The sequence below is a fragment of the Triturus cristatus genome, chromosome 10 (assembly GCF_964204655.1).
Source record: "Triturus cristatus chromosome 10, aTriCri1.1, whole genome shotgun sequence".
Taxonomy (NCBI): Eukaryota; Metazoa; Chordata; class Amphibia; order Caudata; family Salamandridae; genus Triturus; species Triturus cristatus.
In genome coordinates, this window is record NC_140593.1 from 1,210,232,408 (window position 1) to 1,210,246,403 (window position 13,996).

General features: G+C 47.2%; 1 protein-coding gene across 2 annotated transcripts in view; it reads left to right on the plus strand.

Annotated features, from left to right (window-relative positions):
* Nucleotides 1-13,996, plus strand: part of OTUD5 (OTU deubiquitinase 5) — a 559,146-nt gene that overhangs the window by 251,791 nt on the left and 293,359 nt on the right. For both annotated transcript variants that reach the window (XM_085629705.1, XM_085629706.1), the window contains exon 3: nucleotides 5,205-5,269. In XM_085629705.1, the coding sequence (XP_085485831.1) occupies nucleotides 5,205-5,269 (65 nt within the window). The remainder of the gene's footprint in view (nucleotides 1-5,204; nucleotides 5,270-13,996) is intronic.

Genomic DNA, 13,996 nt, shown 5'->3' on the forward strand with positions numbered 1-13,996 from the left:
TTAGAAATTCTGGTATGCAAAGGACATTCCATGAATGCTTAAAGACAGAGGCAACCTTGATGTCCAAAAACTAAATTATGAAGAAAGTTACGGCTCTTAGGCGCAACACTCCTCACCTGGTCAAGTAGTTATTGGCTCTATGACCTCGGGAAAAATTTTCCCACCCTCCTGTCCTAAATCTAGTTTTTGGATTGACAAATTGACATTGTTGTCTAGATTGTCGAATGTCTGCTGCATGCCTTATGCTTCAATTGCTCAGAAAAGTCCTGTCTTTCTTGCCAATAGCTTCCGTGAAGGAAGTGGTCCTTTCTTTTATAGCATCCTGCCAGGACTCTGGGAATGCCATTGGTCTACCCAAATTTCTTTTTAATTGTCTTCAGGTAATATAGAATGCTGCTGCTAGGCTTCACCTCAACATTTTCTAGGGTCACTCTATATCAGAACATCTAGCTGCACTTTCCTGGCTACCTACGTCTGATGTATAGAGTCTTTCAAAACAGAGGTCCGAATCCCCTAATCTGCCTCACCTCTCCATGAGTCCTGGTTCGGAATCTTCGCTCTGCTCGCAAAGGATTTACCATTATTCCCCACTTCAAAAACGCTAGACATGATGGCCAATCTTTGTTTTCTGGCTCCTATTCTCTAGAATTTACTCCCTCTTGACTTATGGATTGCCCTATGTGAAATCATAGTCGAAAAGAAACTCAAAGCATTACTTTTCTCCCAAGTAGCTCTACTTTGTTTGGATTCCAACACACTTAGTGGTTCAGTACCAGTATGCCCCAGTGTGGGAAGTGTAAAAGGAACAAATGATGTACGGAATGTGGAACAATGCAAACATTCACCCCCCAGTCACTAAGTTCAGGGTTTAATCCATCTATCTCTTGCTCACCACACCACCCCCAGTTTGGACCCAGCCATATGCAAATCAGTCTTGATCCTGTTCCTCCTGGGAACAGTCCGCCCGAACTGCCAAGCCAGGTCCTCTCTGGACCGAAACAAGCATCCTGGGACTGGTATCTGGGCATTGCCCCTCATCAGTGTGGGAAACAGCATTGAAGCCCTAAACATAAACCTGTGTAGAGTAGCGACAGGGGTCACTCATGGCTTTTGGAAGGATTACTCTCTAGCTTCTTAATCTTGAAAGTATGCATCTCGGTCCAGTAAACTCTGCTAGCTATAAGCTTGAAGCCAAGCACTTGCTGCTCTCTCAACAGTTTGAGTCCCAGCCCCTTGGTAAGTAGGGAGGCCTGGATGCGCGATTTTCAATTAATAACTTTTGTTGTCATTTCAGTTCTCTTTGACCTTACTTTGTCTCCTTTACAACCCCACCTAGGAACATATGCCATGTTGGTCTTGCATGTGGTACAGAGGATAATATATGAATTGCATGGGGTTTGCTGGTGGCATTTTGATAGAGTAGTGAGACCTACTCGTGTGACTGGATGCTAGCTTTCTTTTGGCGAAGCTTTCTGTTCTGTGGTGACTTTGGAACCAGTTGTGACAAAAGGAAAGTAAGGCCTTGGAGTGAGTACTGTAAAAACTATTTTAGAACTGGAATACTCCTGTGCGTCACACATACACAAAATTGGGCTGACCTAATGGGTGCAAAACCATGCGTTGTTTGGTAATTCATGACACCGAATGGGCTACTCTTCTCCTGTGAAGACTGCCAAACTTAAAAAAAAAAAAAAAAAAAAAAATAAACTTTACATTTGACCAGGAAAGCTTACTGCTCAAAGAAGCCCAAAATATCAGGAAATGTTACCCCTCTTGCTGGGTTAAACTCCATTAGCATGCTAACCATGTGACTGGGAACCCTTGAAGTAAGGTGAACAAATCTGTTAACACGCACTACCCTGCTTATTCTGAGATGCATTTAATTATTATAGCACTGCTATATGGTTATTTGGCGAATAATCCTAACTTAAAGCTATGAGCCGTTGCCAATTAATTGAACATGCCTCAGGCTTATAAAAATTTGGCATTCTGCTCTTGTTTCTAGAGTTAAGTTAATACCTATAAGCTGCAGGGAGTGCGCGCAGATCAGCCTATGGCATTTGCCAACAAGTTGCCTGGGCAAATCATGTCAAAGTAGGTGGTAACTCAAGTGCATTGTTTAAATGGCGTAGCTTCCTCAATTTCTGTTTTCATATTATGAAGAAATTTGAAGAAAAGATGCTACAAGTTTTCCTTAGCAAAGACAAGCTGCAAAAGTTGTTTTCATCTCCATCAGTGGTAAATAAGGTTGCTCTGTTGTGCAGCTGAGTAACTGTTAGGAAAACCACAGCTAAAAATGTGGCCTCCAATTCTAAGAAAGACTTTGGTGTGTGTCATGTGACTTGCTGGAACTGCTGCCGAAGTGTTGCCTCATTTGCATATTACTCCCGCTTCACCCCCCTTACTTGTGGGTGCAAAGTAGAGAAGTAGAGAAACCACATCCTTGTTTACATCTGTACGAGAAGGGGCCAGGCTAAAGTGAGCTCTTCCTCTTCTGGAGGCGGGAAGAACAGCAAAAGCCAGCCTTCAAAAACTGACTGTGTATATGTGTATAATATGTATGTAGATATAGATGTGTTTGTGTGTATTAATATATAGTGTGTGTTATTGAGCAGTTTGTGATTTAAACCAATTGTATTGTACTTGTACGCAGTTGTTAGATCATTAACTGAAATGACTGACTTGTCAGTGTTCTGAAAGTAGTTTTTTTGTCTGTTTACATTTCAAAGAACTACTTAATGGTCGAGGGTGATTTACCTTTGAATCTTCACAGCGTGCGGTTGGACAACGCAACTGCCTTTGTATGTATGCCCCAGTATCGTCCTTTCTGGTTGGCTGGCTGTACTTCATTTCTCCTCGGCCAGAGAGCTTGATCATGGCTTAAGTTCCCGTGCTCATTCATGAACTCTGTACGTTTGTCAGTTTGGAGAAAACTATTTTGCTCTGATCATGTTTCGGTTCATTTGGTAAACTATTTGCACTTCCATCCAGTTGACCCATCATTTTTACCCACGTATTTCAGGCTGAGGCACCAAACTACCTCTGTTGCAGACTGGGGACAGCTTAGTCAATCCAAAGAAGCAGATCTAATCTGCTGTGATCCAAGGATCTCAGACATTAGTCAGGAGTTTGCTTATTTATGTTGTCGGTTTTTGGAAATAACTGCTTTGAGAAGAAACCTTTCCAATTCATACAATTCAGTTCTTTGCTCTCTGCAATAATTTGTGCCGGCAGCAAAACGTCATTATAGGCTACCTCCTCCTGATTTCATCTCAAAGGTTACTTCAGACCTTCTGTAAATTCTGCGCACTTTCCATCTGCTCTGAAGCCATTGGTCAGTTCAAGTTAGCCAAAGCAAATGCTTTGGCCGGAGTTAATCTGACTGTTGCTTCGTCCATCCTGATGGAGAGTGATTGGAGGTTTAGAGGCTACTCTGGAGTAACTGTTGTAGCCTTTTATTCTCTTCCGTGTCCTTCTCAAGAATCCATTCTCTTCCCCCTCTGCTCTCATTGTTCATGTTATTCTGGCTGATGAAGAGAATGACTAGCTTTTTCTGTGCTTTGGGGATTCCTCTGCTCCGACATCTTATGCAATGTGAAGAAATACTGTTTTGACCATTGCAGTTACTAGCTAATAGAACTTGAGGTTCAGTTCTAGGTGTTTTGTTTCAGTGGCTGACTATATCCTTTTGGATGCAGCCTGATCTTAGCTTAATATTGAAAAGAACCTATTCCAGATTTTTGCTTCCCTTCAAGTATCTGAGTTGGTGCCTTGTCAAACCTAACACCAATCTTGCTTTTTGACTACTTGGATGGAATTGCAACTTTACTACAGTAATTATTTACCGTCTCTGCGTTTAAAGTGTTATGCAGGGCAAACGTTTAACGTTGGTCATTTCAAAGCACTTTGCTAAAATTGGCCAAGCCATGGAGGGTAATAACGACATGGCATAAGTGTATGTGACATGGAGGCTGCAGACAGCTGGCCAAAGATGAAAAGTTCTCTTCTCCTTTGTTAATTAGGGAGTCTTGTGACCCTTTCCTCAGTCTTGCATCGTGGAAATAGTATCACATTACAGCTGTTGGTCGATCCAAGGCTGGGTTTTGTGGGGGGGGGGGGGGGGCACTTTTTATTCATACCTTTGCTGCACACTATATTCTGTTCGGCCAAAAGCCAGTAAAGTGCTTTTAGGACGTGGTTTGTGGGGTCGTGTAGTCCTATATTTAGGTGCAGAATGCCTTTCCTATTTTTTTATTAATCTTCCATCACATTTTCTATAAAACTCAAAGTTTTACATGTGATCTGGAATTTAGTGAGCTTCATCCAATTGTCACTTTCTAGATGTGTGAAGATCTCCGTCAGAATGCAGGTTAGTGCCCTTGTTTATTTCAGGATAAAAGTAAGTTCTGTACCAAAAATAACACCCATGATGGTTTCTCTTTTCCTTTTTTTCCCCCCTGTATTGTTGATTGTTTGCAGTTTTGCTGGCCATGTGGTACTATCACAATTGCAGCGCCTGTGTTGTGGATACACCAAGGGATAAGAAGTTTTTCCAAGTTGTAGCCATATTTAAGTAATAGATAGTGGATGGGGTTTTGGGTGTTGTCTGTGAACATTGGAATAGTAGCAAATGCAAAGGGGAGACCCTTGAGGGTCACCAACTGAGACAATTATTTTGCAGAATTTGCATTATTGGTTGCAGTTTTGAAGATGTTCTTTGATCCTCTCTAGACCAGTGTCTGATATTCCCATCCTATTTGTAATTTGCTAAATAAAGTACAATAGGGTGATGTGTGTCCTAAGCTCCAAAGGCAGATTATCGCAAAGGCTGAATGTTGCTTTATGTCTCAAACTATCTTTGATCATTCAATATTTGTTAGGGCAATATTTCTTTTCCAAGTAATGGGATTAAACCAGTCTCTCTGAGATCGTGAAATTGTACTTCTGATTTGTCTTGTCGCTTAATTTTTAAAAACATTTTTACTTAGGTGTAGTAGGTTTAATAAGGGCAATGGTTGGAAAGCATTCAGTGCACACTTTTTTACTTGGTGTGTAAGCGAAGGTGTGGATTGTGCATGGATAGTTTGAAAAAACACAAAGAATAAGATGCCAAATCCTTTGACACCCAAGTGTAATTGCTAATCAGTTAAAAAGCTTGTTTGTGCTGCTTCTTATAGCGTGCCCATAGATTCTTTGTTTTACAGCTGACCAGATCTATGGAGACCAGGACATGCATGAAGTGGTTAGAAAGCACTGTATGGACTATCTGGTGAGTGAAAATCTGAAGTGAGTTAAAACTATTGTTTCTGTGTTTACTGTTTGGAAACTCTATTCTTCGGAACTCTGAGACTGATCAATTAGATTGAAGAGATTCTCCAAACTCCTACTCATTCCCAAGCCTCGTCTGCATGGCAAGAGTGACTGGCTATTTTGTATTACTGGACCAAAAGTGTGGAAAGCATTACCAGCAAAGGCAAAGAATAAACCCATCCATTTAGTTTTTATTAAAACTCTTGACGCGGCCATCCAGTGTACAGAAAAAGTTCACTCTGTCCCTCAATTATGATCACCAATAATAGGCTTTCCCACTGCTGGAATTGGAAATGCTTTACTCCGGGAACTCGCTTGTTGAGAGTCAAGGTGTAGCAACAAAAATGGGGGTGGTGTCGCAAGAGGTGGGGTCATGAAAAGGAGTCTGACAGACAACTTGTACACTTACATTTTTTTTTAAACTACCTCAAATTGGCAACAATAAGAAGTGTGACGATAAATATGTTCTGGTCTATTTGGTTGCAGAGGTTGCATTTTAAAAATATGGGGTTAACGCACCTGGTGCACACAATTGTGTGTGGCCGGTAAACCTTGCTGGAGAAATCAGTGTTTTGCCTAGTTCGTTTTCACTCCTAAAGTAGCATAGAGGGTTAATGTGGCTTCTGCAATGCACAGTGTGTGACATGCCAATGACAGAATTTTTGTTTATGTTGATAGGTAAGTGGGTTGTGCTTTTGACACAGAGGTCCTTTTATTACTTGCAGTTCATGAATTGCAATCCTTCTAATATTACCTTCAAATATAGTACAGTGAACTATGAACCGATATCAAGAACCTACATGCAAACGGCAAGGCATGGGTTTAGAACATTAGTTTTTTCTCAATCTGGTATTATATGGTTGCTTAAATGGGTTTCTTTTGGTATTAAAGTCTTATTAGTACAGACCATGCAAAGCACTGCATTAAGTTTTAAATTCTGACTTCGTGTTTATCCAGGCCATGCACTCTTAACATGTAATTCAAATTGTCTGGGATGGTTGTTCCTTACCCTTCCTGTCCATGCCCCCAAACATATCAACTACATGACAACTTCTGGAGGACCACTTGGCATTCCAGGCTCTCTTGGGCTGGGGACCTTTAGAGAAGGGGGTGGCATACGAGGTTGGGACTGGCTGCTACTTCTGTTACTTCCTGGAGCTAAATGACGACAGTGGGCTTCATCCTATTTCAGACCTTTGCCCTCTGAGCTTCTTCCTCAAGAGGGATTAGTCCAAGACGCTCACTCTAGCCCAAGTTCGGTCTGCCCTATTTCCAGGTGAGACTGGATAGTGGTGTTGGACTTGCAGGACACCTATTTCCACATCCCCAGTCTTGCAATCACACAGGAACTAACTGCGTCTTCAGGTAAGCCAAAAGGACGTTCAGTGCTAGGTACTCCACTTTGGCCTCATTGTTACTCTTCAGATGCTCACGAAAGTGATGGTGGTGGTAGCTGCCCATCTGCAGAAGCTATCTTCCCATACCTCAAATAACGACTGATTTGTTGTAGGTGGGCTCACCTCAGTCACCAAGCACCTGCAGACAATTGCCAACCTATTGACATCTCTGAGATTTCCCATCAGTGTGCCGTAGTCATACATTACTCCTTTACAGAAGTCCCCATCATTTTAGCTATCCTGGATACTGTGCTATTGAGAGCTAGGACATTCGGGCTATGATCCTGATGTTTCAACATTTAATCTGCATCTCCGTGAGAACGACTTGGAGGCTTCTTGGTCTCCTATATCTTGCTAGTGGCCCTAGTTAGGTGGCACATGCGCGCTCTGCAGCAGAATCTGAAGTCTCAGTGGGCTCCGCAGCAAAGGAATCTCAGATTTTCTCCAGGTGTCGGAGGAAACTGATAACCACCTGCACCGGCGGCTACTGGACCCAATTATGCGTGTAGTAGACCCATCTCCTCACTCCACCCACAGCTAACAGTCATGACTGATGCATCAATGCTGGGTTTTGGAGGTCAGCTGGGAGGGGTGGAGATCAAGAACTCTGGTCTCTGACATCTACCTCTACATCAGTCTTGGAGCAGGCTTTTTGTTTGGCACTAAAGGCATTTCTCCCTTCCATCAAGGGGGAACGGGTGCAGGTTCTCTTGGACAGCACAACACCACGCAGTACTGCTGCAGGCAGGGCGAAGTGGGGATGTGGGATATGGGCCGAGAGGCTATGTGCGTCTTGAACTGGCTGAGTTGGAAGGGCATCTCCCTGGCTGTACAACACCTGTAAGGATCCGAGAGTGCCAGGACAGATTAAGTCGATGTTACCTAGCAGATCACAAATGGCAGCTACACTCAGAGGTGGTGGAGAGTATCTTCCAGCAATGAGGCCAACGCCAGTTCGACCTCTTCACTACCACTGAGAACGCACCTTGTCCAAACATTTGTTTGTTGTAATCCCCAGGACATTCTTGATCGGAGATGCCTTTTGGTTCCACTTGAGCTCAGGACTCCTGTATGCTTTCCCACCTCTGTCTCCTGCCCAAAGTTCTAAAGATCATGAACAACCGGGCACAATTCTTACTCCGGTATTGTAACTTTCATAGATTCACATGCGGCCTCTTAGTTTATTATCCCGTCAGTCATTATAAAAAAAAAAAAGACCTACGTTTTTCGTATACCAATCAGCATGAATCACCCTCTAGGACACTCCTGAGAGAAGCTTGTAAAGATTCAGGTACGCTTCTATCTTGAAATTCAGGATTAATTTATTGGTTTTCAGGTTGAACTCAACAGCATCCCCAGCTCACACAGCTCACCAGCTGTTGCTCTTCAAGATTCCAGGTTCCACCTATGTCATCAATGGCCACATACATTCCAAAGCAAACCTCAAATCATTACATAAATCACAAATCATAACATATCAAAAATTTAGAAATAGGGAAAACTAAACCATGGATTATAACCTTATACATTGCACAAAAGAGAAGAATAATAAGCATAACGACAAAATAAATTATTAAGACTGAACTTTACACACATCACACACTTCTCGTGGTACCATTTTCCAAAATTACCACATTACGCTTGACTTCTTTCACTTTGTAAGGATCAGAATATTTGCTCTGACCCTTACAAACAAAACCTCTTAGTTTGACAACCACCCAATCTCCAGGTTTAACAGAACGTTTCACGCTGTTATTTTTGTTATAGTACTCCATGTTCTTTATTTGTGATCTTAACACATTCCTTTGGATCTCTGCACGATCTGCTCTCACATTAGCTGCCACTCTATTCAACCACATTGGACATTCTTTTACTCCAGGATTTCTCCCTTTTAAGGAAACGAAAGGAGAAACTCCCGTCGTTGAATGAGGACTATTCCTATGTGTCCATAACATTCTTCTCAATTCCCTCTTCCATGGAAGATGATTAGCAAGGGACAATTGTATGTTGTCCATCACTAATCGATTTACTCTTTCTATGACCCCATTGGCTTGGGGACGAAAGAGAGCCACCTTATCATGCTGCACTCCCATGCCAGATAGATATTCCTTCATTTACCTAGACACACATTGTGCCCCATTATCCGAAACAATTTTCTTTGGCACACCTTCCTCCACAAAAACTTCTTCCAAGAACTCAATGTGTGAACTCTTCACCTCTCCCACATCTTTGAACACAAACCACTTGGTATGATAATCTACCAAAATTATAATAAATCTGCTTCTCGATCCTAACTTTGCTATGGGTCCCAAAATATCGATGGCTAATTTTTCCCAAGGTTTTTCTGGAAAACTTACAATACCCAATGGAGGTTCTCTAACCTACTTTGTTTTATCACTATTAGCACATATTGAGCAATTCTTAACCTTTTCCTCGTCATCCCGATCCATACCTGGCCACCAGTATGATTGTCTGATTTTTCTCTTCACAACACCACGTCCCAAATGACCTTCATGGACAATGTTGAGAATTCTACTCCTAATACCTACTGGAGGTATTAATTGATTCCTCCTCATCAATTTCCCATCAATTATACTCAATTCCTCCTTGACTTTGAAATATTCTTGTAATTCGGTTTTCATTTGACAACTTCTGTTACATCCATGCACAACCTTTTCCTCAACCACATCCATCCCAAGATCTTCTCTCCTGGCTGCCATCCACTCTTCAGGCATTATAGCCATCTCACCATTGGCAAAAATTCTACTACTAGACACTTCTGTAGTAGGGGATCTCTGTGTATAGTCATAATCTATGAATAATCCCCGCCCATGTGCGGGGACCCCGGAGCAATCAAAAATATCTCTTAAGCTGTCCCGCATTTGCAAACCTGCAAAGACACTTAAGAGACAGACAAAATAATACAGCCTAATCACCACAAGGCTGCACTGGCCAGCACTTCCTCTGAAGTGAACACAAAAGCCAAAATAAAGTTGAAATGTCATTTTTATTCACATTTGACATGTTCCTTTATTATCACACACTCCCTTCACCAAAATCCCTTTAAACAATAGAGAGGAAGGGGTGGACAGACAAGCCCTATAGGCTGTCATTATGTGTCTGCTAAAGGGATACCGTGCCTTTAAGAAACTCTCCAGAGACCCCCGGTATCCCAGGATGCACAGCCAACACAAGTTACTTTCAGTTCTTTTTTCCGGCTCCTGCTAGCAGGACCCTGGAGCTTGAGCTCTACCCTTTTGGGTGGTTTAATTGATTAAAATCGGATTTTTTGGATTAAAAGTGGTTTCATTCGATGTCTAAAGCCTTTGTCTACTACTGCCTGCAATCTGGAGCAGTTTTGGCCCACTCTCAGCATGGCTTTATTCGATAAATGCCCTGAGTGTGGGAGGAAGAAGGCTAAGACGGACCCACATGAGGTGTGTATCCTCTGCTTGTCGCCCTCACATGTCCCAGCTGCCTGTGACATCTGCAGCACCTTTTCAAAAAGGACCCTGAGGGACCGGGAGAAGACTCGCCTTCAGGGACAGGAGAAGCAGAGGACCGGTGAGACTTCAGGGCATGGAGGGTCCCATTCCCCCTCCTCCGCCCATGCTCCAGCCCCTGGAGGGACCTCCGGGCAGAAAAAGGAGCAGAAACGACACCTACCGGCTGGTAGGTCGCGTTCGACGTCGAAGGCGACTACGTCGACGGCGAGAGAGAAGGCACCGGTATGTTCGCCGTCGATCCAGGGCTCTAGGTCGCGGCAGCCTCGGCGTTCGACGTCGAGGGAGGGGCCGGCGAGACCCGGGACCGGGTCGCCGTCGCAGGTGTCACGGTCGACGTCGACAACACATCGACGTCGTACCGAGCCCCATGGACTGCACTCGCCGCCGTCTACCCACGGCTCGACGCTGACGGAGTCGACGCCGAGATCCCGGCGCCCGCCGTCGAGGCGGAGGCGGTCGACGCCGAGACGCAGGTCGACGTCGAGACATCAACGATCGCCGTCGAGACATCAACGATCGACGTCGAGATACCAACGATCGACGTCGAGATACCAACGATCGACGTCGAGACATCAACGATCGACGTCGAGATACCAACGATCGACGTCAAGATCGCAGCAGTCGACGCTGAGGCACCGGCGGTCGACGTCGAGACGCCAGAAGTCGGCGTCGAGGAGACAGTCGACGTCGAGGCAGACACCCCGGCGACGGCGATCAAGGCGGGGCTCGACTCCGAGGAGGCATGGGTCGACGTCGAGGAGACTTGGTTCGACGTCGAGAGGACGATCGACTGCGGGGCGGCACTCGTCGTCGAGGGCGAAGAGACGCCGTTCGAGGTCAAGGTACAGTTCGACGTCCCAGACATCGGGGAATACGTCCTCGGTGATTACGATCTCCAGTCGAGGATCGGGGAGGCGCGGACGTTCGCCTTCGGTGGCTTCCCCGCGGGACAGGCCCGCCAAGAAGAGGAGAGTGGCCGCGAGCCCGGACAATGATGATGGGGGCTCTCCGGCTAGAAGTGATGGGGCTTCAGACCATCTGACCCCGCTGCGTACCCAGCGGCCTCCTTTGCCTCCGGTGCCCGACCTTCCACCGGCGCCTCCACCGGTGCCTGCACTGCCTCCTCCTCCTCAGCCTCCTCCTCTTCCTCCGCCTCCTCTTCCTCCTCCTCCACCTCCTCCGCTGCCTCTGCCCGTGCCTCAGCTGCCTGCCTCACCACCGCAGCCACCGCCTCCTCCCCCGAGGGTCCCTCACCGGCAGAGATCTCGCTCTCGCCCTCGCAGGCGATCATGGAGTAGGCGCAGATCCTCCACTCGCTCTGGACATGGTCGACGGAGGTATCGGTCCCGTTCCAGAGGGTCGAGGGGCACGTACTCTCCGGGGGCTGGCAAGTATTCGCCCTCGCTGTCAGACGCCTCCTTCCCGCGTCTCTCCAGTGGATGACATTGCCACGTTCCAGGAGGTGTTGCTGAGAGGGGCTGCGAAGTTGGGGATATCAGTGACTACCCCTATTCCCACTACGTCTGTGATTTTTGAGACTTTGCATAAAGTACATCTGTCGCGCCCCCTCCTCCCGCTGGTCCCAGGACTGGAGGAACCTGCGATGGAGGTGTTCTTAACGCCGGCTGTGGTGAAGCCGGCGCCCTCGAGACTGTCAAAGAAGTACAGGGCCCCTGACTCGGATCCGGCGTTCCTCAGAGTGGACCCCCCACCGGATTCTGTTATCGTGGCGGCGGCTCGTAAGCAACACTCTACGACGCCTTCCTCCACGGCTCCCCCGGATAAGGAGAGTCGCAAAATGGACTCCTTGGGGAGGAGGATGTGCTCCACGTCGGCTACTACAATGAAGGCCGCTAGCGCCTCCGCTCTGTTGGGGCGCTATGACAGGTCTCTTTGGGACTCCCTGCAACAGTTCGCGGCCTCCCTGCCCAGAGACAAGAGGGAGGATTTTCAAGAGGTGCTGAACGAGGGCATGATGGTCTCTAATCAGATCATCAGTGCGGCGGGGGACGTGTCGTTGTTGGCGGCCCATGGGTACTGCCACGGCATACATATGAGGAGGCATTCCTGGCTGCGGCTGACTCCGCTCAAGCCGGAAGCGCAGCAGAAGATCGCCAATCTACCATTCTCTGGCACGACTTTATTCGGGTCGCATGCGGATGACGAGATGGCCCGCATGAAGGCTGAGGCGGAGACTCTGAAGGCGGTGGGGCTGGAGCGGCCTAAGGAGCAGAGGAGGTCCTTCCGTTCCTCGGGCAGGCGCTACACCAAGCAGAGGGGCCAAGGGCGTCAGTCGGGCCCCCAGCAACAGCCCCAGCAACAGCAGCAGTACCAGAGGCAGCCCTTTCAGAAGCGCCAGAGGGGCAGAGGCCAGCATCAGTCCTCGGCGGGGAACAAAGGCCCGTCCGGGTCGAAGCCCTGAAAAGTTACTTCCCCCTCATCCGTTACCCGCTCCGGTGGGGGGGAAGTATTCAACACTACCTGGCAGAGTGGAGGACAATAACACAGGACAAGTGGGTGCTGAATATTGTTTGCAATGGCTACGGTCTTCGTTTCACCAGTTCGCCTCCACAGATTCCACCAGTGCGCTCCCTTTACATGGTGCGGGAGCTCCAGCGGGAGGCGGACGTTCTATTAAAAAAGAAGGCGATAGAAGCTGTTCCTTTGAGGCAAAAAGGAAAAGGTCTCTACTCACGGTTCTTTCTCGTAAGAAAAAAAGACAAGAACGAGTTCAGGCCTATTCTGGATCTGCGTCAAGCAAACAGGTGGATCCGCCGAGAAAAGCTCCGTATGTTGTCCCTGCATCAGATTTACCCTCAGTTGCATCGAGGAGACTGGCTGTGCGCCATAGATCTGCAGGACGCGTACTTTCATGTGCCGATCGCACCGAAGCATCGCAAATTCCTGAGGTTTCTGGTAGGCAACAACCATTACCAGTATTCCGTACTCCCGTTTGGCCTGAAGTCTGCGCCACGGACGTTCTCCAAGTGCATGGCAGTGGTCGCGGCACACCTGCGGAAGACCAAGGTGTTTGTGTACCCTTACCTGGACGACTGGTTGATCAAAGCGTCCACTTATCAGGAAGCCCAGTGCCATTTCAACAGGACGGCGGCTTTGCTTCACCGTCTGGGGCTGCACATCAACATGACGAAGTCAGTGCCGATCCCTGTGCAGTGTCTCCAGTACTTGGGGGCTTCGGTCAATACTTTGACCGCAAGCGTGTGTCCTTCGGAGGAGAGACGCTTATCGATCCGTGGGAAGGCTCTGCATCTCATCTCAGCCCGCTCTCCTACGGTGAGGACGGTGTCTTCATTACTGGGGTCGATGGCTTCTTGCATCTTCCTCACCCCCAATGCACGTCTGCATATGAGGCCCCTGCAGGAATGTCTGGAGGATCAATGGGACCAGAGGAGGGGGCGTTGGGAGGACAAGATCCAGTTGTCTCAGCACGCTCGGCAGTCTCTGAAATGGTGGTGTTCCCCAGAGAATGTCTGCAAGGGGACCCCTTTTCACAAGGACATTCCGGCCCAGACCATAGTGACCGATGCGTCTCTCCAGGGCTGGGGAGCGCATTCGGGCCCTCTTCAGATTCAGGGGATATGGTCGCAGATGGAGACGACCTACCATATCAACTTTTTGGAACTCAGAGCAGTACACTTGGCCTTGAAGGCGTTCCATCCCTCCTTCAGGACGTCCTCCCTGCTGGTTCAGACGGACAATACTACGACCATGTATTACCTCAACAAGCAGGGGGGCTCCCGGTCACGCACCCTGTCTCGGGAG